This window comes from Scleropages formosus, chromosome 23 (assembly GCF_900964775.1).
Source record: "Scleropages formosus chromosome 23, fSclFor1.1, whole genome shotgun sequence".
Classification (NCBI taxonomy): domain Eukaryota; kingdom Metazoa; phylum Chordata; class Actinopteri; order Osteoglossiformes; family Osteoglossidae; genus Scleropages; species Scleropages formosus.
Genome location: NC_041828.1, coordinates 20,279,343 through 20,305,896, shown reverse-complemented (window position 1 = coordinate 20,305,896; position 26,554 = coordinate 20,279,343). Strand labels below are relative to the sequence as shown.

The following is a 26,554-nucleotide window of genomic DNA, read 5'->3' as shown; positions in this document are numbered from 1 at the left end:
GAGCTTGTGCTTCTACCAGAAACCATCTCAGGAGATTCAAGTGCCGTCCCAGAGCCGGACAGCAAAGGCATTGTTTTGTTTTTAGTGTCGGGCCACACTTTACCGTGGGAAAGATGTATTGTCCCTGGTATTGCAGTTGTGTAGAGAAGAGATGATGAAAATACTGTATTGAGCTTTGAAATTCTGCTGCGCTCTTTATTTAGCTTCTGTGCCTTTGCTTGCGCACAAATGCCTACGTACAAGAAAATCTGAGTGAATCTGGCTAAAAACAAATACAGTGTAATTGTATTTATAGGCATCAGTCTGCAAGAACCTCACTTTACCACTTGTTAATGCATCACAAAATAAATGTCTACTGCTGACCTAGATTAAGTGCAATAAGTCTGTTTCTATCCCATGGTTGGTGCTCTGTTGCAGGTAATCTGACACATGGCTTTTGCGCAAATGATATACTTTAAACTGATTACATTTAACACGCTCAGCAGAAGCAAGTTTCTTGAGTGGCCAGATGCAATAAACCCCACTCTGTGCCTATACCTATAGAGGGGCCAGCATTGCTGAACAGCACCTGTAGTGTGTGTGTGTGTGTGTGTGTGTGTGTGTGTGTGTGTGTATGTGTATATATATATAAATAAAGCATTTGGATCTCTCAGTGCAGTGTGCTGATTGCCAAGGAACGTGACCACAATATTTTGGTCTTGTCCTTTGCAGCAGTGTTTCTCTTTTTTTACCCCCCTGTTGTTGTGTAGAGATCATGTAGTCTGCAGATGTGTGGTGGGTTTTTTCCTTTTAATAAATAAAAAAATATACGTGGGCCTCTTTTCTACTCGCGCACACTTACCTATGCTGTGCTGTCCTTTTAATTGAGATATTGTGACTTCTCCACCTCCCTGAAGCTGACAAAAGAGCAGATTAAAAGGTTGCCGCAAAGTTAGGAGCATCCGAAGTATTTAAAGCCTGCCTAGCTCACAACTTAGAAAGGGCTTTTGAAACCACAGAGTAAACTTTTTTTGTCGTCCTTGATGCGCACCATACATCAAAATATCTGGTACAAGCTGTTGGGAGAACTGCCTACCCCCACATTTAAACTTCTCTTTTGTTCCTCTTTCAAGATAACCCCCACTGATCCGTCATAAGACGCACAAATTATCTCGAGGTGGTTCTAATCATCTTGAGAAGTTTTTAATCCCCGTAGAAAGACATAAATGAATATGTAACTCTTTTGAAGATGGTTTTGAAAAACAGCATCTCCTAGTAGTGAGAAGAATTGTTCCGATTTCAGATGTTCTGTGCTCTGTGTCATTCTCTTCAGCTTCAGTGAATCTAGAGGTGTTATTGTTTGGGGGTTCCTCACTGCCAAAGTGATTAACAGCTGTCCTTCAGATACCGGGGCGTAAGGCCTCTACTCTTCAGTCTCATCTCTCAGGTGGCTTTCTGGGAATTAATAAACTAAAACAAGCTGGAAGTATCCTTTTAATTTCTCCTTGAGGCAGAAACCGTGCCGAAGAGCGGATTTGCCTTCCAAATTCTGATCAGTGTCAGTTCTGATCATCTCCCTCATCCTCCGAGATTGATCCAGCAGAGCTGGGACATGGTGTGCACACTCAGTCCTTTTTGTGTGGTGCTTTTTTTTTTAAATTGTTGGTATGCATGGCTCCCACCTCCCTTTAGTGATGCTGGAGGGAAGTCCTTTTGTTTCTCCCTCCAGATTGGTGGAGAACTACAGCAGTTCCTCAAAACAGAAGCTAATTGACATGTTGCCAAATCTGAAATGAGCTCACCAGACACCTGATTGGCTGATGCCCCCATCTGTGGTTAATTTTGGGGGCTCATGATCTACTGTCCTTAGTGTTGCCCTTCAGCCAGAACAATGAATGATTTCAACCCCTTTCCAGTCTCCTCTCCCATCCCATGGAGGGAGATGAGAATAGCCCTTTTTCTGACATTCTTGCTGTGTTACTGCAGTTTAATATGTTGTAAAGAAGCCTACCCATTGTCAAAGAAGGATCTTCTGTGTTTTGCATGTGTAGCATTTCCCTTCTCAGGAGATGTTCTCCTGTATAGTCCCACCACCACAAGAGGAACTGAGAGTCTAGCGGGGAAGGACCAATGGACAAACAGACCTTTGCGAGCTCTGGTGGGATAGGGCTCAGCACAGGCACTTTGCAGATTGGAAATGGGAGCCTCCACAGTATAGTGGCACTGGGTAACCTGGACCGGAGACCTTCCAAGTTCCACGATGAACCAGGGTGGGGATTGACACCTCCAGATTCCTTTCCTGCTCTACCAAAATTTCACTTCAACTATGGTTCCCATTGGCAACTGTCAATGAACAGGGTGGGATTGTGGCTCCTCCATCCTGGAGCTCTGAGAAAGAACCTGGCTCTGAACCTGGTGGTGAATTCCCAGTGTGGTGAGCCGCTGGATTATTTATGTTACTGCCGTGCGCAAGCCACTTAGCCTAATTTAGCTCCCTGCATTGTATCGATTGGTTGTGAATCGGGTGCTGTTTCCATGGTGTAGCATGGGGTGGCGTGTGCTGCATTCTCATTCCCCTGTCAGGTGTGTTGCGACCCATGCTGCTGTGCCTTCTGCAGGAGGAATTTGTCTATGCTGCTTTTATTTTTATCATCAAAACAGGGACTTTGGAAAGACACCTAAGCGCAGCTTTCAGATGGAACTGCTTGTTTCTCAAGAGACAGTTGTTACCAGAGTCCACACAGGCACTACCCCGTACATGTACTGCTTGTCCCCGGATTATACGCTTTTCTTGTCCTCCACATTCGAACCCCCAGCCTGGTGCAGACTGCCACGAGGAACCGAAGCTCACGAGACATGAATCACACGCTCTGTGGTGATGCGGTGTTCTTCAAAGCAGGCTCCCCCATTGGGCCGCATGATGCCAGTAAGACACTTCACTTAGGAAGGCAGTATTTGCCTGGCTTATGCATCTTCCTGTTAATAAAGCACCTTTCATCTCATGGTGTCAAGTGCACCTGTGTTTCTTCTGTTATACATATTCTTTAATTGCTATAACAGCACTGCGTACCCACACATTTCTTCCCCTTCCCCATCTGTATTTTTTAAATGTTCAACTTCTTGTGCTGGATTTTCACCTAGAAAAATTAGGTCTTCACAGGGGTTTGATTATTGGCCAAAAGCCTGCAAATGCACATAGCCTCCAGTTGTCCAAGACAGTGACTTACTAACTGGTAAAATTACATCTGGTACCTTGTTTTCCTTTGCCATTTGGCAGCTGTTTTCTTTTTAAAGAAAATTGTTGCAATTTATGATAATTACTTTAAACATATTCTCCATCTAGCTTTATCAGCTGTCTCATCCCTGAGTACGGATAAAAACAAGCAACTGGAGTCTCTTTAGGCCCCAGTGCCATTTAAAGGTGTGTGTGTGTGTGTGTGTGTGTGTGTGTGTTGGCCAGTCTTTCTGGCAAGCCCTTTGCTGTCAGTCAACCGCAGTTGACAGAAGGTAATAGAGCAGCCCTTAGCCTGACAGCGTGTCCTGTTTTGATATGCTGCCGACTGGGTCCGGTTTTAAATGGCCTCTCCTCTTGTTTGAGGAGTGTTTCTCGGCCCTCTGCTGTCAGAGCACTAACAAAATGCGTTTCGCATGCTCTGCTAATGGCCGTGTGCAAATGAGTTTGAGTGTGCCTTTCAGCCAGACAAGGAATTTCCCTGGGAGAAGTCTGATGGTTCGTTTCCCTTCCCGAACCAGCACTGTGGGCAAACCTTTGTCTGGAGGGTACCAGGGCCCTCTACGCCCGCCCCCCCCCCTCCATACCCTGGCTCTCAACCCCACACACACACCGGTCACAGCCTCTTCCATGAAATGCAGGCCTCATTTCCCCGATTCTTTGATACCATTGCGTCCGTCGAGAGTCCGCTTGGTGTCAGAGACAGAAGAGCAAACAGCCTCACCAAGAGCTCACTGTGTGTGTGTGTGTGTGTATATATATGTGTGTGTGTGTGTGTGTGTGTATATATGTGTGTGTGTGTGTATATATATATATATATATATATATATCAGTCTTTATGTATCAGCTAAGCGCTTTTTGAATGGAAGCATGATTCTGAATCCTGCAGGCCTCCCAATTTGGAAATGTGAAATCCCACAATGCAGTGCTGTGCCCTCAATATGTGTCTCTGTACAGCCTTTGGAACATAGAAGTTCCATGACGGAAGACCCCAGAAGAGAGAAACATACCATGTCATGCTGGATGAAGAGCTTTGTTGCTCAGGTCCTGTGAGCAATATTTTCTCTCTCATATATATATATATATATATATATATATATATATATATATAAAAATTTTTCTGTATTCGTTTTGACAGTTTGGGGGGGGGGGTGGCGCAGCAGGTTTGTCCGGGTCCTGCTCTCTGGTGGGTACTGGGGTTCGAGTCCTGTTTGGGGTGCCTTCTGACAGACTGGCGTCCTGTCCTAGGTATGTCCTCTCCCCTTCCGGCCTTACACCCTGTGTTGCCGGGTTAGGCTCCAGTTTGCCGCGACCCTTGGGACAAGCTGTTTCGGCAAGTGTGTGTGTGTGTGTGTGTGTGTGTGTGTGTGTGAGAGAGAGAGTTTTGACAGTATTTGGTCAGCAGAACAATTTGTGCATTCAGTGCACTTTTTCCTGTTGATCCTGTGACATTTTGGTTATTTGGAGTAACACCTGTGTGTAAAATCAGACTTGGATTTCCTTGGCATGTCCTCCACTGCAAGCGTACAATTGTGGGGGTCATGGAGGTACTGGAAATGGGACCAGAAGTGAACAGTTTACACACTTTTTGTAAAATAAAGTCCCCATGAAATCATTTTGTGAATGTGAGGTTTATGACATTACCTGTCATTCTGCATTCAAAACATCCACCATCACCCCCCCCCCCCTGCCAAGAAACTGTCGTATTTGAGGGCATGGCCAGCTTGATGCCTTCATTCATTCAGTTCACACGTTTGTCTTGTGCTTTTCTTCCGCATGTACTAAGAATACAAGAAGCAGGACTTTGTATGCTTTGAACGCTTTACTTTCTCACGCTCTTCGATTATACGTCATTCAGGATGAAATAAACTTTGCTCAAAGCTTAGCGCTCGAAACAAAGTACACGTGCATTTTTTTTGATTCCTTTGCAATAATGTGCAGAGACAGTAATCTTAAGGTAAAATACCTGGTGTGTTATAAGTGTAAATTTCAGTAACGTGTGTTTAAAAAAAAAAAAGCCTTCAGTTATTATTTTCATACGTGGACATCACTGTTAATGTCAAAAGATCCAACAGGACAATTCGGATGCTAAAAGTACTTGAAGTTGGCTCCTGGCAGTATAGTGCTTAGAAGTGTTGCCTTCAGTGCGTAAGGGCGCAGGTTCAAATCTCACTTAATGCTGTACTGTGCTTGAGCATGCTGCATACCCTGAATTGCTCCAGTAAAAAGAAAATTTACCCAGCTGTATGAATGAGTAAACTGTTATAGGTAGTTTAAGTTGCTCTGGGTAAAAGCATCAGCTAAATGAATAAATGTTCATCTAAGTTGCATCTGTCACCACAAAGGTATGCGGGCTCAGTGGGGCAGCATCAGCGGCACTTAAATCCGTTTCTTGAATTTTTACTCGTAATTAGTAGCAATGTTTCTACATTAAATGGAAACGATGCGGTTATTTGTGCAGCGCACGCCTACTCTGTTTCGGGGCTGAATCTCAGTTGCTCACACCAGTTAACTGGAGCCAACTGCAATCTGAGCCAAGGAATTGAAGTAAACCATTCAAATATAAGTAGATAAAATTCTGCATACAGATTTTAGCTTTTCATTTGTCAGATCCTTTGTTTTAAAACAGCTTCTCTACCTTGCACTCTGATTTGCTCTAGAGATGATGATGCACTGGTGCTTTTTCAGGCTCTGTGATGCCCCATTTTGGTGCTCTGTATAAAAGTCCTTTCCAGTTATAGCAGGTGGCACAGTGCATTGGCACCTCTCAGCTCCTGGGCTGTGGGTTCAGACTTGAGTTTGAATCTTGTTCACTCTATAAGGAGGTTCCCTGTGTTTGCATAGGTTAGAAGCCAGGTGATCTGGTTTCCTCCCACAATCCAAATGCATGTTTCAGGTGGACTTGTGATGAGATGACTGGTGTCATGTGATTGCCCTGTGACTGACTGGTGTCTGGTCCTCTGTGCACCTGTGTATAGCATGTCATATGCTAGGGTATGGATGGTCTGTTGGTCCTGAGCCTATCCCAGGATGTACCAGTCCATCACAGGTCACTCGTTTGCCCAGTCAAACATTGCCCATTGCCTTGTGAAGTACAGAGGTGCAGTCTGGGAAAGCGCCAGCTACTACTGCTTTGTGTTTTACGGGAGAAGCAGAAGCGTGGTCCTGAGTAGGGGCCCTTCCCTCTTGGCCAGGAGCTCCATGCCCACGCTCTAGCAGTCATTGATAAGTGTACCAATCAATAGCCCGAGAGCACCATTTACCTCCATTAGCCGCCCCGTCACAACAGTGTCGCTGCATGCGGTGAACATAAGAAATGTGCCCACTTTGTATCCTCCCCAAGCCGGCCAAGGAAAAACCTTGTTTCTGAATGTTGAATGTATGTAACATTCGTTTCGGGATCATCCAGGATATGTCACTTGCTTAAATTTTCATAGTCGTACACGTAGAATTGTCCTGGTGTTATATTAGACAGGTGGACAACAAATTGTTTAATATTAAATTCGATGCAAAGCGCCAACAACCATTGCAATAAAGAATCATGACATCAGTCATCAGCATTTTCCCCTTTAGATATATTTTTCTTGCTAGAAAATGATTTTTTTGTCAAAAATAAAGCACCTTAGCCACAATATCTTAGCATTTGGGTGATTTATTTTCTTTGAAGGAAACAGTTAGTAATGCTATGGAATCAAAACATTATACAAAATATGGCTTACAGGGAAGAGGCAGATTTGTTTACTTATCTACCCACCCATTTTCAGTAACTGTTTTTTTTCTGAGCAGGGTCACAGTGATCTGGAGCCCATCCCAGAAGCAGTGGGTGCAAGGCTGGAGGGGTATGCCCTGGACAGGATGTCAGTCCATCGCAGAGTAACCACACACACGTTCACTCATTCATTCATACGCTTGCGGCAATTGGGCGTCGCCAGTTCGTCTGAACGTTTCTTTGCACGGTGGGAGGACACCAGGGCACCTGGAGGAAACCCATGCAGACGTGGGCACAACTGTATACAGACTGAGCGAAAATGGGACCAACATTCTCTCGCACCACCCAGGCACTATGAGTGCTACTCACTGTGCTGCCTTGGTTTATGTATTTATACCAGGTGTATCTGACAGAAAAAGTGGAGGGGGGGAAAATGTACTAAAGAAACACCTACATTTGAAATGATGACCAATATAAAACGAAGAGCAATTGTTAGAGTATTCCTTCATGAAAGGACTCGTTTCCTGGTCGCATGATGTGAAACGTGCACTTCTCTCAGCTCCCAAAGCATCAAGGTTATTTGTTTATTAATTAGCAGCCTGTACATCATTAAGCACAGAATGTAATTGTTCAACATGAAAAATAAATGTTTGTATTGAGGTCCTGTCCATTAAAGGATGCTTTAAGCCCAGACATTTGTACCTGTACTGTGGTCAACCAAACCCGAAGAATTACCATCAACCCCTAAATGACATTTTGCTCCTTTTTGCAAGCATTGATTGGAAAACTTCCCATAAAATGGGATTAGCCTGGCTAACCTGTTCAGAAGCTGTATTATGGAGAAGCTGCCCAAAAAAAAAAAAACTTGTCAAATATTGTGGAGCTGTGAATGAGCACAACTAAGGTGTTAACCTGCGGTTTCCACTGTACTCGTGCCTCGTTAATTTACAAGTACTACTACTGTTCCCCAAGAGCCTGAGATGATTCATAGCTCTCCTGGACCTGGACAAACAGCATAATTTTGTGAAATTTGTGCTTTAGTCTGCTCTTTGCTTATATTTTAAATTGTCAGCCAAAAATGTCCTTTTCAAACCCTAAACAAAATGACATTTCGGACGTGATCTACCGTAATTTCAAAATATGGGTGGTCCCCGATTTACGATGGTTTGACTTGTGATTTTTTTTTTTTTTTTTTTTTTGACTTTACGATGGTGAGCTGGCAATGGACAGTCAGTAGAAACCATACTTCGAATTTTGATTTCAACCCCACCCCTCCCTGGCAGGCAATAGGCGGAGCGATATTCTCTTGCAATGCTGGGAAATGCCGACTGCTGCCACTGAACAGTCTGTCATGCAGAGGTTCCTCTATTACAGGGGTAGGCAATTAATTTTTCCAAGGGGCCACATGAGAAACTGGGACTGTTGTGGAGGGCCTGACCCAATAGGCTGAACTTAATTCTGATCAATACTATTTTATTGGTTCATAAAAAGCAGTAAATTGTATGGTTTTGATTAGCTGCTGCGCGTAAGAATACATGTTACGATAAGGGTACAAAAAATGTTGAGTAGGTCAAATATAGCAGTAAAAAATAGTAGAAAAGCCAAGCATTATACCACTATTTCATTTTATTTTTAACATACTTTTAACCTTCACAAAAGCATTACTGAAAATGTGAATACTTTGCAGTATGTTAAAGACCAGCAATTAATTAACTTTATACAAAAAGCAATAAGTGCTTTTGATGGGTTTTTTTTTTTTTTTTGGTTCTTTTTTTGTGATCAGTGAGAGAAATTCGGTCTGTCTTGGGTTTGAACAAGTGCACTGAAGTCTGGTTGAATGTCTGAGGTGGATGTGTGAAGGACAGGGGATCATGAGTTCTAGAGGATCTGGATTTGTTTAACTTCATCACTGAGAATGTTTGTTCACGTATGTAGGTAGATCCAAAGAGAATAAACATCATCTGAGCATGCCTCCTCATGTGTGGAAAGTTCTCCTCTTTGAGAGAAGAGTAAAAATCCAGCAGTGATACTGACTAAAAGTGCTCTGCCAGTAGTGTATCAGACTGCAGGTCAATAAGTTTGAGCTGAACATTGCTGGGTGTATTATCCACACTGCAGGGGGATAAAGAAAAGTGCAACAAATTATCTGATTCAGTGCTCATGCCCTGATGAATTTAACTATTTTGTTACAACAGCAGTAACATTGGTAATTTTTAGCACTGACTTACACAACACCTCCTATATAATACAATGTAAAAATACCAATTTCTGGGTTCATTTCAGTCACTTTATCCTGCATCGCTTCAAATGTCCGACATTTTCCCCATCAGATTTGGACAACCATCCGTTGTAACACCTGCCAGTTTCTCCCATTTCAGTCCCAGCTTGTCCAAGTATGCATTTTACCTCCATGAACAAATCACTCCCTGCCTGTCGTCGTCCCTTTCGTTGACCACATTGCTGCCAGCTCCTCCGTAATCTTAAACTTTCCTTCGTTATCCCACGTACAAAGACGAGTAACTGGCCTGTGTTGCGGGCATTGCAGCTCTCATCAAAGCCAAGGAGAAATAGTCAAAATTGTCGGCTTTGTTTTGCAGCTGAAGCTTCGGATTTCCTGCGACCGATGTCCTCGATCCTTCTCATTACGGCACGCAATCACGTGCGTAAATTGAGGGGGGGAAAAAGCCGTTGCTTTCAAAATAAAAGCAATGCGGTTGTATTCTGTGCATGGCGTACGCTTATTTACACTTGATTTCTAATTTCCGATTGATCTGTCGCGGGCCGGACAGACAGCCAAAGGGCCGGATGTGGCCCGGAGGCCATAAAATGCCCAGGTCTGCTCTATTAGGTGTATTAAATGCGTTTTCGACTTACGATATTTTCAACTTATGAGTTTCATGGAACGTTATCCCATCGTAAATCGGGGACCGCATGTAGTTTGTAAATTCAGTGAAATTTTTAAGTGAAATGGGTACTTGAGTGTACCAAAAGGGTGTAGCCTAAAAATCTATATTGTCAAATGGAAAACTAAGTTGTAACAGTAAGGTAATTGGAGGCTTCAAATATTTAAAAAATTTAACTTGTGGGGTATTTTCTGCGAGTCTCTATAAAGCTGTGTGATTTTATTTTTGTATGGCTTTCATTGTGTCCTCAAAGTGTGCGTTTACTGCTTCATTTGAGCTCTTGTCATTGGGGAAGATTCGCTGTGTGTGGCTTACGTTTTCTTTATTTGCGGTGCACTTGTTCATTTATGATATGCAGGCTATTGTTGCTGCCATTCCTGCTGTGTCTGACACGGCCTTAAACCGAAACACTTCCTCTGATCGGTGGGTAATGGCTGCTTTTCCACATTTACTGACCGTGTGCATATCTAACAACTACAGGTCTTAAATGGCCACCTTTCATGGCTGTTCTGTCGAAGCGCTTGTGCTTGTACACCATTCGTTTTATATGACCATGTGCTGTTTTGAATGGTTGCAGCATTGTTGCTGTTGGTCCGGTCCAACAGTACCGTACTGCAGTCACACCTGTTCCCACCACCTGTTCTGTATCAGTAATTGCCACCTTTCTCCTCACAAGATCCTTGAGTTTTCAGCCCACCAAATCCATCTATCAAACTGTATGTTGCAGGCTGCTGAAAATATGGATTTCCTACCTCTTGTGCAGCTCCTCCCACATTTTCCCCGATGAGTTTCTTGCTCAGTTCCAGCCCCGTTATACTTTGACACTGTTCCTTTCCACAGGCTCCACCCCCTTATTCCCATTATTCAGACCTCTGTCTTGGCTCCTCCCCCTCATAACACGACAGCACACCTTTCACTCATTTCCACCCCTTTATTGCTCAACTACATGTTTTTCCTGTGGCTCCAACTTTGTGTTCTCTGACCTTACTTCATCTCAGGTCCACCCCCTTTCTCTGTGCCTTCACTCTTGTTCAGTAAGTGAATGCCTTGAAAACATAGCTGTCAAAGGTCTCTCTTTCTCGTGGTACATTTGGATAAGGGTCTGGGTCACATGTCTCACCAACTGCCAAAATGGGACCTTCTGCTTGGTTTCCACCCACACCTGCAGAGTTGATTAAATGCAGTTGTGCTAGTTAGTGAAATCCACCCCCCACAACGCATGGATTGCAGGGTTTCCCTGTTGCTGATTGAGAATGGCAGCAGAACTCTGCTAGTTTCCCAAAAATCAACACTCATTTGTTTCCTTTCAGTAGCTCGAAATCATCTATGGAATACCCATTAAGAAAACAGTGCTCACGAAATGTGTGTGGTTTTTTTTTTTTTTTTAAAATAAAAGGCATGAAAACTATTACTAAAGTTGTGGCTGAACTCTCTCAACCCACTTTGCAAAACTCCACAGCAATTCAGATTATTTATGCTTAGTGTCTTTCCAGGAAGTATCTACACTGGTTACATGTGTTACAAACATTCAGGTTATGAATTTTCTTCACTTGTCTGTTTTCATTATTAATAAATTTATTTATTGGCTTTCTGTGCACACTTAAAAGAGCACAGAATGGGAATGTGGGACTGGATTAATTCAGCCTACTTCCACATTATTTAAACCTCACGTCTGGTGTCTGAGAGCGTCTTTCATAAATAACAAGATGACGCACGAAGATTCCACAACAATTGGCATCGACGTGCAGTTTGGAGGTAAATTTTTTTTTTTTTTTTTTTAAATATTTTCAGCCATTTTAAATAGATTTTTATTTCGATATAACTCGGAGTTAAATGTTAGTATCTTGTCTGTACCTGTGACTTTTACAGAACCTCCCTAGTGAATAATTCAGACTTTGTCCCTATTACATTTATATGGATTGTATAAGTACTGCTAGATGCTGACAAATGTTTTGTAGGTTACATTGAATAGGAGGTTGTGTACATAACATTTTTTATGCTCAGTGGTGTTAAAGTAGGTTTTCACAATGTTTCCAGGTAATAAAACCCTGGAGAGTGTAGCCTGCCATTTGCAGTGTTTTTCCAGGATAGGCTCTGAACCACTATGACCCTGCACTGGATGATGAGCAGTTGTTGGAAAGGGAATAAATAAGTCTGTAACAGATTTTTTTTAAAAAAAAAAAAAAAAAAAAAAAAAAACGAAGTTTTTATCGGAAATATTCCAGAACCTAACTTGTCAGTACTCTTGATGTCTGCGTTAAGCTTGGGAACTGCCAGTAGTGTAGTGGTTAGAGCTGTTGACTTTGCATCCAAAGGTTGCAGGTTTGATCCTCACTTCTGGCTGTAGTACCCTTGAGCAAGGTACTTACCTTAAATTGCACCAGTAAAATTACCCAGTTGTATAAATGGGTAAATAATTGTAACCTTAATACTGAGTCACTATGGAGAAAAGCATCAGCTAAATGAATAAATGTAAAGGTAAGTTTTTATTGATTGTAGGCGTTAGAGTAAAAGTGACTTTGGATTTACAAACAAGTCATGTACATCTTTCTGTTTGTAAGTTAAGAGATCAAAGCCTTTGCTGCCCTTGTAGAAGGTGTTTGTCTGTCCCTTATGTAGTTCATCTGCTAGAAGGAAGCCTTAAGAAATTGAAGTTAATTTTATATGGGCATAGGAAAACGCAGATACATTTTAATGATGTCTTTTCATAATGGCCAGCAGAATTCCAAATGTGGAAGATGTTTTGACAAAGTGTTCAATGGAGGAAAAAGACATCCAGCAGGCTGCTGTGTTCATATATGTAAAGTCCAGCCTCATGTGGTGTAACTGCACACCACATGTAATCATATACACTTTGGTTTCCACAAGGTAAATTGCTCTGGTGGGGAAACGCACAGCTTTAGAATAATACGTTTAATCCGTTTTGACTCACCTCTGCAGTTCACAGGTGCTTATTCGCTAGGCCTCCAAAACATGATTTCATTGATTTAACAAAAAAGTGTGTATGTATTTGTTGAGTCAGCCTCTTGGCTGTTGCGCTCCCATTTTGTTGGAGACTGAATTAATGTGGACTTTTCCCTTCGGCTCTCGCTGTCTCATTGTTCACAGCGTGCGGTTTTTATCTCCACGGGCTCTATCTAGTTTCCATCTGTCTGAACCTCCTCTTCGGCTCTGAACACAGTTGAGCTCGAAGCCTTACCGATGCAGTTATGAAGATCTACAGCTGGGACGGCTGACGCATTGGCTACTCACAGTGCTGATACAAGCTTGTAACGTGGTAGAGCGCACTGCTGGTGTCTTTAATCCCAGTGATACAGGGTTGAAATTGGGGCCCTCTGCTGGGTTTCAACCCAAAACTAGGGTCTGTGGTGGGATAACCACCAAATGGCAGGTGTTGATGCAGGAGTTTTGTCACCCACCCTATATGTTAAAATGGTGGCTCTACTAGTGATGCAGACAGTCATCATTGAGCCGTCACCGTGCGACACTGCCCAGGGGGGTAAGCCGATGTTGCAGCACAGCATAGGAGCAGTGTTACTTTGACCGAGAGCAGCCATAATTTTGTGGAATCAAAGTGATGTACAGCTGCTGTAGGTCCTGCCAACCCAGAACGAACACGTCACCTGCGGGTGAGATCCAGAAAGCATAAAAATTCATATACCAGGAACCCATTAAGCTTGAAAGAGAAATGGATCATTGATTTTTCTTTTTCCCAAGATGAAATGAAAGGCGCTCATCCAGAAAAGTATGAGAGACAATTGGAGACGCATAAATTGGGGTGAAACGGGGGGGACACTGCAATTGTACAGGCTCTGCCCCATGTACACTTGCAGGCCAAGCCTTTTCCAGTCATCCTTCTACGTTTAGACACATGTTTAATCTTCTTAGCTTGTATCCCTTCAGTGCTGTGTGTTTTGATCAGTTGAGGTTAAGGGTCATGTTCCATCTGTGACTTGATCTGACCACTGCTTATACCAGGTTGTGTACCAGGGTCTTGTTGATGTCAATTACATTTGCAGTTGTTTATTGAACACCCCCCCCAAAGTGACTTGGTGATAAGCTACTTGATTTGCCCGTGTATACAGTTGGGAAGCTTTTACTGGGATCACTAGTAATTACTTTGGTCAAGGGTACTACAGTACAAGATGGGATGTGAAACCAGGTCTTTTTAAGTGGAAGGTAGCAGCTCTAGCTGCTATTCTATTTGCTAGTGGGATAAGAGCTCCTGAGATATTGTTTGGCATGATGTAACTTCATGTACCTTTACATGTAACGTGAGACATGTGGTTTGTTTGAAAGCTGTACTACAATGTGGGTTTCTCCAGCTCAACACCATTGGCAAACACCAAGGTCAGCTGGGATACCTTCTGGCACTGCTGCCTGGAGGGCCATGCTTATATAAGATGTTCCTTCAAACTGTCTAACAGCATCATCTGGTACTTTTATCACCTTTTTGGTTCTTGCTGAGGGTACTCGGTACCTTGAGGGTGTGTGGTGTTTGCTGGTGCTCTTGACAGCCAAGGATTTACTGCTCCGATGGGTGGTTAATTGACCACACTGCTTATGTCATGGGCTCTTGTCCAAAACACACTAGAGGAAAGGTGCTTCTGAGATGGGGCGGAACATCTGCACTTGATCATAGAGACAAAGGTGGAATGTGCAGTCATTCTGTAGCAGTAAGCAGTTAGCCACAGAGTAAACTCACCTTTATTTATTTAGCACACACTTTTTCAAAGTGATGTAAATCTTAGTAAACAAAAGTACAGACTTAGTTGCAGACACATGACTCTCGAAGCACAACCAGTATGTCCAATACCAATGTTGGCAGCACACATCACATGAGTATATGTGTAAAAGAATTGATAGACCATACAGAGGTGGCCTTGACAGATGGTGTGACGTAAGCTTATGAAGCCTTTAGAATATCTGGAGTAAAGTAGGTCTTGAAAAGCTGGGTTTGAGGCTCTTAAATGTTGAGGGATCTGGCAGCTTTGAGGGACAAATGGAGCACATTTCGGCCAAAACAGAGAACCTACAGACTTCTAATTTTGGTCTCCTTTTGAGTGAGACCACCAAGTGACCGGAAGTGGAGGAGCGTAGAGGAGCCATGCAGGTCTGACTCCCTGCAGATCAGTGTGGCACACCTGGACCGAATTGTTCCCTGAAAGCAGTAGCTGCTGTAGCGGTTAAGGAGTCCGTCTTGGGAGTTTCAGACTTACTTAAACTTTCAGACAAGGTATTTCACCGGAACTGCTTCAGCCCTGAGTGTGCAGCAGTAAAAAGGCAAAGAAATCAAAGAACAAGAGTTAATGGCTAAATTGACACAAGCGTCAAGGCATGGTGAGCTGCCACTCTGATGGGTCACCTTTTCTAGAGCAGCTACATTTCAGATGTTCTGCTGCACGCCTTTCTTCCCCACCAAGGTCAATTCCAAATGCTGGAACAAGCAGGGCGCCCGCACTGTACAGCTTCGGTAGGTACAGCGTTAAATGTTCACACTGTCTAGTATTGCAGCTGCATTACTGAGGGGCAGAGAGACCAAAACATGCTTGGGAGATGTACTGTAAATGTGCTTGATCTGAATCCACAAACACTTATTAAAACAGATCCTTCAAAAGTTGGTGAGTTACCCAAACCCGCCAAGCCTCGTCGGTGTATTTCAGGTCATCATAACATCGCAGCGGAACCCTGCAGGGGGGCCCTGCAGTAGCAAGGAGGGGAAATAGCTTCTTGCAGTTTCTTTCATTTCCAAGTCTTGACAGAGTTGAAGTGTGTGTGTGTGTGTGTGTGTGTGTGTGTCTCTAATTCCTCCCTGTGTAGCTCTTCAGGTCTGTTTGTCCAGCCTGTTCAGAAACAGAGGGCTCCATTGACCACAGGGAGCCCTGCTGCTGCTGTGACCTTTCAGTAGGAACCCCAACTTCTCCAGCTTCCCACGTTGTCAGGTGTCTCGGCCCTTCGTGATGCCCAGGGGCTCTGTGGTTACGCATGTGAGGTAGATGCACACTTGGTTAGAACTCCCTGCAGTTTACCCCTCTGTAAAGGTCCAGAATGTCGCTGCGGTTTTCACTTGATGTTGTGTGTGTGTGTGTGTGTGTGGTTTTTTTTTTTTTTTTTCCCCCCCCTCTCCTTCTTGGTTTCCTGCTAGAGGCCCATCAGTAGCAGTTGAAGTTGCCAAAAAGAGCACACGTATGTTGCGCGCTGGTTTCCTTGCAGAGGGCTGGCTGTATGTTAAATATGTTGTGGACCTCACTGAGCCACAGTTGCGGAAGTATATTTTTGTCACAGGTGCTAGATCAGTTGCCTGTTTCTATGTGAGCCATTGTACCACACCATGTGGGTGTTTATGTATACTTTTGTGTGTCTGTCTGTGTGTCCACTTGCCCCTAGTGTGTTCCCTTCCAGGGGGCCTTCTGTTGATACTATTGTTCCTCCCCTCTAGCCACTACCGGGGTGTAGGAATGTGTGCCGTGGTGATGTCGCACCCACCAGGAGTGACTGTGTGAATGGCCCTGTCTACCATTGTGTGTACTGGCATCTGTCCTTGCCTGCGGGAGTGTGTTTCTGCCAAACTCGTAACCTCTCTAGCCATGCTGAGGTACTGGAATGTACCCAGTTGGCGGTCACATGCAGCTCCCTGTGGCCTTTTGAGTTATCACCTCCAGAACCCTTTTGAGGTGGCATCACATTAAGGGTAACAAGGGGGGAGAGTGCCATTGAGAACTTTCCTTTGCTATACTTCACTTGTCGTTTATTTTTCAGTGGGGTGTCAGTGTGACCATGCAATGAGCCATGTCTTCTCTGTCCTCGGTTTTCTAACCCCCTTTTTCCCTCCCTTGGCTGATACTGCGGTGGGTGCATCACTCTTGTTGGCAAAGGGTGCCTCATTTACCTTTATTAATTTAACTGATGCTTTTCTCCGAAGTGACTTAGTGTTGTTACCTACAAATATTTACCCATTCATTCAGCTGGGCAATTTTACTAAAGCACGTTCGGATGAGTACCTTGTTTAAGGGTACTGCAGCTAGAGGTGGGGTTCAAACCAGCAACCTTTGGATCCAAAGGCAGCGGCTCTAACTGCTGTGTATCCAGCTGATAAGGTAATACTCAGCATTTGAAGACCTAGTTGATGAGCATAGAGCACAGAAGGAGGAAGGATTTTTTTTAAAAGCATTTCCTCTAGCTACAAAGTTGTCAAAGGGCCGCTGCTGATCCGTCATGCTGTCAGCACCCGTTTTAGTTTGATAATTTCTGTACCGACAGCAGCAGAACTCGAGATGGACAACCTGGAGCGACAGCAGCGCAATCTCTGTAGACAACATATGGCGACAGGTAGCCAAGCAACAAATTGGGATCTGCTTTCCCATCCTGCACTGCGTCAGAGTTTGGCTTCTAGAGATGCCACTCATGATAGCTCCCCTGTACTGCTGAGATTCTAAAACTTCCCAGGTCCTGTGTTTTGTTCTTTAATAGCTGTCTTTTCTATAATTTATTTTAAATATTTAATTCAATAATATTTGTATAACTTAATTCTGTAATTATGGGCAGTTAATGGAATGTATATCAGAATGGGGGGGAGACTTCTGAGGACACCAGTAACAGCAAGGAAAAATAAACAGATGTTGAATAAAATCAAAGGAGAACTGTCACTGGAAGCACAAATGAGACTGAGGTTATCTTGCTTTCAGCACATCATGAGAAGATTGACTCTCAAAGCCCGTAATGCTCAGGAAAGCTATGAGGAAAACGATTTTGAGAGAGAGAGAGAGAACTGGATGGATGGACTCACTGACAGTGGACATGGCCATTTTAACACTAAACACAAGTGGAGGACAGAATTTTCTGGATGCAATTATGTGGTCAAGAATGATACCGTGGCAAATCATATGAGGGGTATGTTCTAAAAATGGTGCTGAATATGGTGTACAATAAAGCTGAATAATTTTTCTTCAGTGATTTGCCTTGGGCACTTTGTCTTGTCTCACAATCCAGAGGTTTGGATTTTGGGGGAATTGATGCTAAATTGCTCGTGGGGTGGGGTGGGGGGGGACAGCATCCACAGGATACACCCTGCATTAGAGTGCCACAGCTTAGTCGTGAGTCTCTCTTCTTTCCTCCTCAGGTTCAACTACAGATCAACACACCACCTCACTTCGAATGGGTTCTACGAGTTCCTCAACTGGTTCGACGAACGAGCGTGGTACCCGCTGGGCAGGATCGTCGGGGGAACCGTAAGTTGTTCACTTGAGCCCCTGAAATATACGTAGAGTTTGTGTCACAAAGGATTCATTCTTCCTGCACGTGCATTCATTCTCTGCTACTCCCAGCTTCAGGCAGAAGGTCGAATTTCCTGACGGCACTGAATATGTGCTCAGTGACTTTTGCGTACACTTTCTGTTATATATGTAAACTTGATCAACTGCTACACCCCAATGAGACTGCTTTTGTTCTTCCACATCTGCCCACTTGGTAGTCCCATGCATGAAAGGTAAAGCACGGAGGTTCTCGATTCTGGCTCCGCTGTGGTGGAACGACCTTCCCCTCTCACTCAGAACTGCTGAATTTTTGCTGCTGCTGTTCCCTCCCCCCTTCAGACATTGTGCCAGAAGAGCACAAAGGGCAGCAGGGAGGTGGAAAGCATGCTGCACCGCTGAGCACTGCCGTGATCCATCTCCAGTTGGGGACACTGCCTCAGTGACGCGGAAGCCGCAGGAGACCCATTCCCCCCCGTATCGGTCCTTGCACTCAGTAGGCTCTCTATCCATCTGCAGTCATGTGCTGTCCTACCCAACACCTCCGTGTGCACAAACTGCTGAGCAGCGATATGCTCCCAGCAAGCGCCAGTATGTCAGTCCTAGCGGCGTGCTTTACTCTCAGGAAGCTGTGGCGGCTCAGCTTTGTCCTGAGTTCTTGTGTTCATTGAGAAAGAGAGAAGTGGCTCAGTAAGAATAGACAGGTCCCATGGACACGTGACTGAGCTTGGAGGGTCAGAGTCACGCTACCATAGCGGTGTCTGGCCTTCTGTCCGGTGCACCTCCTCGACCTTTGCTCTCGATCTTTTCCTTGGACACCTTCAGGAGGCACCTAGAAACGTCCCTGCGATTTGACGGAACGTACTTGCACGCACACTCCTTTGCGGTAGTTTGCAAGCAGCCTGTCTGTCTCAGAGGAACTTCAAGGAGTGTATCCCCACCACTGGGTGGTTGGTGGTACGGTGACGACACGTGTTTGTGTGTACGTGCACCGCAACAATTTTTGAGTCCACAGCACCACCACTCCTCCCTCCATGCCCGTTCCAGAGACCACAGAGTAAGTGCAAAATGCTTTGTGGTCTCCATGTCCATTTCTAGTATTTCCGTTTCTTAAAGCTGCCTCTGAAGCTATGGTGGTGGGTCCTTCCTCTGTCTGCTAGTGATTGATGGGCAGCGATGTTGAAGTGCTGTGTTAGTGGCAGGGCAGCCCCACTCTGCGCACTGCTTACTATGCAAGAGGACACTTATTCCTTAGCACCTTCCTCCCAGGGTCCAAGCATAAGAAACACAGTAGCTCACTTAGTCATCAGCTCCTCTGCTGTTGCCCTCTTTATGTGAAAGGTAAATGAGAAAGGAAACTAGTAATATTACTCAAACTGAATGAATATTTGTTTTATGCTGAGTGCTAGAATGTGGTTATTGGAAGGTAATGAGGATAATCCATTTTCCCCTTCCCGCTGCTCGGGGTGTACTCAGGTTTAATGGTCACCACGGGGAATTACCCTGGCGTTGTATTGCATCGCTCGACTCGGCTGACCTTCTCGTTGGTAGTTTTGCTGTTCTCAAGCACTGCTGATGGCCTGCTCCACTCCTTTACCACGCCAGGGTAAATTGGGCAGCAAGGAGGTACACCATGTTGAGCTGGTGCCTCAACGCCTGGGCTGTGATTTTGAATCCAGCTTGATCACTTATTCATTAAGCAGACATTTTCTCCAAAGCAATGTATAATACAGTATAAAACTAGTGAAAGGGATGTGTTCTGAGACCGTCAGAGGGGTTCAGGAACTCAGAGCTGATCTTTTGGTTATTATTTTGGACCCTTGTGAGTGGGGCCACCAAGCAGCCAGAGGCGGAGGAGCACAGCTCTCTTGCCGAGCTGTAAGGAGATATCAGGTCCTGTGCATATCAAAGTGCAGGTCCTTTGATTGTTCTGTAACCATAGTGTTGAACTGGATAAGGCAGAAGCAGGAAGCTGATGGACAGAGATGACTTCAGAGTATAGACAAGTGCTAGGGAATACATGGGAACGCTTTGGCCAGTCTGTGTGGAGTTTGCCTGGCTTCCCTTTTTTTTTTGTGTGTGAGAGAGAGTGAACAAGTGTTGCATTGCGCTGCTGTTCAATGTGTCAGTGATGGTAGGCAGTTGAGTGCAGTGTATCTAATAATACTCTGTCACCTTGGATACAGGTGAATACTAGTTCAGTGGTTCCATTATCTGTAGACAAGTTGACTGAATTGACCTGCTGACTGACTGGTTGGTTTATCGATTGCTTGATTGGTTAGTTAGCTGACCAGTTGATCAGGCTTACCAGTTATGCCCCACCACCTTATCTCTCCCCCCAGGTATACCCAGGCTTGATGGTCACAGCAGGCCTGATCCACTATGTGCTGAACCTTCTGCACATGACGGTGCACATCCGTGACGTGTGCGTCTTCCTGGCGCCCATCTTCAGCGGCCTGACCGCCATCTCCACCTTCCTGCTGACACGAGAGCTGTGGAACCAGGGGGCGGGACTGCTGGCTGCCTGCTTCATTGCCATAGTGCCCGGCTACATCTCCCGCTCAGTGGCAGGCTCCTTTGACAATGAAGGCATTGCCATCTTCGCACTGCAGTTCACCTACTACCTTTGGGTGAGTCCCGTGAGTCTGCTGTCCCATACCCTCACCCACGCGGTGCTCTTGGCTCCGGCTCCTCCGCACCACCACACTTCAAGCTCGGCAAAACTCATTCCTTTGGCAGATCCTCTTACTCGCGGTGATTTACAACCGGCAGCAAATACTTGCTGCCACTCTGAAAAGCACACTGACCGTCGCACCGGTCATGAGCGTCGCTCTGGGTGAGAGTGTCAGCAGAAAGTGTAAAACGTATTGAGGAATGTGATTAAAGTTGGAGAGGTAAGTAACATTGGCAATTGGGCGTAGGAGGGTGATGTGTTTGAAGCAGTCGGTAACATGCACGTCGGGGGCTTCTGAAGCTGTGAGGAGAATCAGATTCTGAGCAGCAGTGGGTGTGTGAACCCAGAGAAGGCTGTCAGTCTTCAGCGTGTGCTGAGATCAAATTATCATTGTAAATACATCCAGCTTCTTGCGCTAATGGCGCGGAGAGGGATTACACAGCATGCTTTCATCCCTGCTCTAGTGCTGTTTCTTTTTGTTGTCATTTGGCTCCATTTAGTTTTTTTTTTTTTTTTCTTTCTGCAGTATTTATTCGTTTTGATTACTGTCACAGACAGGCTCTTTTACGTAAAATATTTTGTAATTACACAGGGGCCGATATTAGGTGCCCGAGGAGCATACCGATATATTTTTGTGCAATAAATTTTAAGATGTTCTTCATTACCAGAATTACCACAGTACACAGGCCATTATCTTCTCCATCGTTTTTATTAGAAGAGAAGATGGGTGCAGTAAAGGGAGGGAGAGAAATGTTAACTGAGGTCTGATGCATTTTCCGTGAAGTGTCCTACTGCACAGGAGCGGTGCATTATGAATTAAGGTAAGACTGTAGTTAAACCGTGTTTTGGTGATGCAGCAATAAAGTGACTGGCAGGATTTTTCATTATATAAAAGTCTTAAGTAGTCCTAAGCATACCACAATTACCTGTGGCAGGACACTTAAATCACTGTGCACAAGTAATTTTGGTTTGGAATTTTAACGTACAGTGCATCGTTCGTGAACCCAACTTTTCTCACTTTGTTGCATCAGCAGTTTTGCTCTTGAGTCAACGCCAGTCAGGAAAGCTGAAGATCTTCCACGAATGGTCTCCTGGTCCAAACCACAGAAGCATTAGATTACCTCAAAGCCCTTCCTGTGTTTAGTGCTGCTAAGAGTGATGTCTAGACACTCAGGCAAGATTTTCTGGCAAGTTTTGGGTCTGCATAGTTAATTGTCAGTCTTAAACATTTCAGATGATTTGGTTACCTTTTTTTTTTTTTTTTTTTTGGGACAGGCGTACAAGAGAAAGCTGTTGGTGTAGTTAAGGAGCCTGGGAAATGCTTAGTGTCTTCTGTTAGAGTAGTTGGACCTAATACGGACCTGATCGGTGCGTGATCTGCTGCTGCAAAGGGGATTGCAGGAGGTGACGTGGGATTTTTTTTTAATTTATCTTTTCCATTGATTTCCTTCGGTTGGTTGTGGCAGCAGCCATTCGCTTTGTAGCTGTTAATTTCTCTCCGCTTCCGTGAGGTCCGTGACAGCCAGGAGCAGTATGTGCACACCAAGGAGTCCCTTCTTAGTCCACATCATGGGATTTAATTTGTGCTACTGATAAATGGTTTAGTCTATTAGTCTCAAATCCAATGAGATCTCTCAGGACCGTGCACACATGCATTTAATGCGGTGTTCTTCTTCATGCATGTTAATGGTTTCATGATCACTTGTTTTATTTAGCAGCTATGCGGATGCATTTAAGTGACCTTCAGTACTTTGTCTTTATGCAGCTGGTAGATGTAGATTTTTTAATTGCGGTACTACTTGCACCAGTTCTGGATACCTTCTAGCCAGAGCATGCTGAGTTCTGCTAACCTATGAACTTTCAACTGTTAATTTTCTACTTTCTTTTCTTATCCAAAGCAACTGAGATATTTGGGGATGTAATGCGGGGCGCTCTATGGGATTTTAGCCTATTTTTTTTCCAGTGATGTCCTCCATGATCTGTTGCACAGCTCTTAACTGTGTTCCGTTGGGATCACTATTCATTTCATATATACCTTCTGATGTTTCCTTCATAGTCAAGGCTACCTATCAAGTGGTCTGGTGGGGCTCCTGTTCTTTTCCTCTGCCTCTCTCAACTGGTGCCCCTCTTCTCTTTTCGATCTACACCTCCTCCCTCGGCCCTGTCATCACCTCCCATGGATTCAAATACCACTGCTATGCTGATAACCAGCTCTCCTTTCCACCTGGAGCATGAGACATTTCCACGTACATTGCTGCCTGCTTGCCTGTCGGACATCTCTGCATGGCTGTCTGATCACCTATAACTCAACCTCTCCAAAACCGAGATCCTACACCTCCCATCTTGCCTGTTTTCCTGTCATAAGCTATCGATCAAACTGGACAACTCACTCATTTTCCCTACCTCCTCGGCTAAGAGTCTGGGAGTGATGATAGAGTTGAGTCAGTCTTTTTCTCACACATTGAAGCCACAACTCAGACCTGCAGATACATCCTGCATAACATCTGCAGGATCTGTCCTTACCTCACAACTGACTCTGCCCAACTACTTGTCTAGGCCATGGTGACATCCCGTCTGGACTACTGCACCTTTCTTGTCTGCCCTTCCTGCTGCTGCCATCAAACCTGTACAGCCAATACAGAACGCTGCTGCTCGAATTGTGTTTGACCTGCCAAAGCATTCCCATGTATCTCCTCTACTCGTTTCTCTTCACTGGCTTTTCATAGCTGCCCAGATCAAATTTAAGATCCTGGTTATGGCCTACAAATGCATCAACAGAACTGCTCCCAGATATCTACAAGACTTGATCATTTGCTACATGCCAACCAGACTGCTACGCTCTTCCACACCTTCCCGCTTGGTGGTCCCACACATGGAGGTTCTCAGTTCTGGCTCCATTGTGGAGGAACGACCTCACTCAGAACTACTGAATTTTTGTCCACGTTTAAAGAGTCTTAAAACTCGTCTCTTCCGGACTCACTTCGCCCATGATCTTTTAAGTTCATGTAAGGTATACATGGTCGTGATCATGGTCGGCTCAGTCCTTTACAGAGCCAGTCCTACAATTTAATGTTATGTAGCTAAAAAAAAAAACACTACTAGGAAGGTGATTAGGAACCTGCAGTACTCTAGTAAAGTTTTATGCAGCTACTTGTGTGGTGAATGTTGGTGCATATGGTGAAGGAAGCTAACTGTACTTAAGAATCACACATCTGCAGCTAAGTCTCTTTCTGCTGATGTAATGCACAAATTATATTTTCTTCGTTGCTTTGGAGAAAAGCGTCTGCTAAATGAATACATGTAAATGTAAGGCTTTTATTTGATGGTTCTCGCCATAAAATCTTTTTTAATACTTTTTCCATCTATTTCTCCAAAGTGACTTACAACATTAAGCTACTCAGCGATTTATGCATTCATACAGCTGGATAATTTTTTATCAAACCTGGCTCCTTCAATTTCAAAGGCAGCAGCAGTAACCACTGTGCCATTTGCTGTCCCCAATGAGAATCTCGGCACAAGGAGGTTTTAAAGCACCCCACCTCCATCCAAGCCCATTTTGCCAGCTAAATTATTGCATCTCACTTAATCTTTCACAGCTGCGGTGGACACTCCTTGTTGAAGCTGTAAATCCACAGGGATCTGGTGACGTCTCCCTCAGCCACACGAGCGCAGTGAAGGGGCACACTTTATGACCCAGTCTGGTTCTTCTTACCACCTCATCCATTTCAGTTTAGTGCTGCGTCATTTGCTGTAGCATCATGGTGAACAGTCCACCTGCATTGTTGCACATGACATTTAAATAGCCGGTTGTCAATAGTTTGCAAATACAAATGTCCGAGCCACACATCAGGTCCCCCAGTTATCGGTCTTGTAAGTAAGGCATCTGTCCTGTTGCTGGACTCGGCCCCTCCGGCTCCAACAAGCCTATTCGTTCCGCACACCTCTATCATGTTGTTGAACCCGGCACAATCATGAGACCTTCTCAGCGCACACCGCTTCTTTGTGCTGTCATCCCTTGCGTTGTCGCAGCTTCTCCTGAAGTAACTGCATGTTAATTAGTCTGTCCTCCAGTATTGGTGTGGGGAAGACATCCTGCTGGAGTGCTTGCCCACATCACCTGGCAGTTGCTCACTGTACAAGAGAGGTGACACATCACTCCTCCTGGGGCTAGAGGCTGGCCTCCATCTGGGCCACAGTCACCCCAGTCTCCACTTTTATAATTCCAGGAATGTTCAGGGAACTACCACCCAATTATAAACCAATGGCAAGAAAATAAAAAAAGATGCAGTGGCATCAGTGAATGCCCAAAAGTCAACCAGAAAGACCTCTGGGCCTATAGCCCTGAAGGTCAGCCACCAGAAGACCGTGGTACTCAACCTGTTTGCAATCATGTCTTGGGTCGTCACTGGTTTTGTTCAGTCATGTTGTTTTTGTCTGCTCAGTTTGTTTGTGATGAAGGTGTCAAAAACTGCAGCAGAGACCACAATGTGGTAACAATTGGCTGAAGGAGGCCATGAGGTGGGTGCAAGCCCTTCCATCACCACTGTTCCTCCTGCACCTCATGAGGAGTTGGCTTTAATTATAGAGGGTTTTAAACAGACTACAGATGGGTCTGCTAATGGCTTTCACTTAAAGCCAGTTAATTTGGCTCTTCCACATGGAGGTGAAACCTTGCTGTGAATTGTGATGAATTTAATCAGCTCTGTACGCGTGTGTGCACGCCACCTCTGTTCATGCAGTGTCCTTTGTCTGTTCTCCTCACAGGTCAAATCCGTGAAAACTGGCTCCGTGTTCTGGACCATCGGTTGCTGTCTCTCTTACTTCTACATGGTGAGTGAGTGCCAACAGGGGGCAGTCCTTGCACCCTGACCAATCTGCTGCCAGTTACATAGGTGGTCCCTCTGTGTCTCCCCAAATTGCCCTGACCCAGCCTTCTCAGCAACAAACCCAAGGCCAGTTGAGAAGACACACGGGCTCATAGCAGTGTGGAGGGGTTATGGGCGCGCACCAATTAAGCTGTTAATTAGGATGTGCCGTACTGCTTGATGACGGCGGTCACCCAGAGCGAAGAGCCCGAGCTTAAAAATCATTTTCAGTGTGAAGTCTGATTTAGCAGGTGTGTGCAGGAAGGTGACGGATATGACCCACTGCCCTTCCCCAGCTAATTTCCCCCTGCTCGTTAGTGAAGGACGTAAAATGAATAAAACAGAACGCAGCCCCATTTGTCACGTTGACTTTGCAGGGTTCTAATAATGATTCCCAAGTGTAGATCACCCAGGGGATTTGATGGTGTGGGAGAACCAGTGAGATTAATTTCCGTGAGAGCTGAGCCCTCCCCAGCCTCCAGTCATTATGCAGGTGCCAGATGATGTACAGCAGTGTTACGGGTTCCAACATGTAGGAGCAGGTTATGAGGCCCCTCCATCACACCTGCCCACCTGCCACGTTTCAGCTGCTGCAAACAGTTACAGCCACTGCTGCAGGAAGTCGGCAGGTTCCTCGCCGGCAGCTGCCCCGCATGCGAGCTGTCGTCATTGCCGTCTTCCTGCACCTTTTGCAATGGCACCGATGGGAAGTGTCCGTCATAGGTAATTGGCTGGCTCAAGAATCCTGTTGCTGCGCTGGAGGTGACTCACCCAGTCTCTAGGAGAGGCTCTGTGGAGCCCCGTGCAGAGCAAACCAGATGACTGCTGCAAAGTGGATGACAGTTTGGTGTCCATGGTTTCCCTCATCCAGGGTATATGAGGTGTTCTTATGAGGGTGCCTTTCATCCAGCTGTTGGACAACTCTTTGACCTGACATCACTGC

General features: G+C 44.9%; 1 protein-coding gene across 1 annotated transcript in view; it reads left to right on the top strand.

The window, feature by feature from the left end:
• The window catches only part of stt3b (STT3 oligosaccharyltransferase complex catalytic subunit B), a 45,985-nt gene that overhangs the window by 8,385 nt on the left and 11,046 nt on the right, over positions 1-26,554 (top strand). The window contains exons 2-4 of the mRNA XM_018765918.2: positions 17,943-18,051; positions 20,415-20,702; positions 25,511-25,576. Coding sequence (XP_018621434.2) covers positions 17,943-18,051; positions 20,415-20,702; positions 25,511-25,576 — 463 coding nt within the window. The remainder of the gene's footprint in view (positions 1-17,942; positions 18,052-20,414; positions 20,703-25,510; positions 25,577-26,554) is intronic.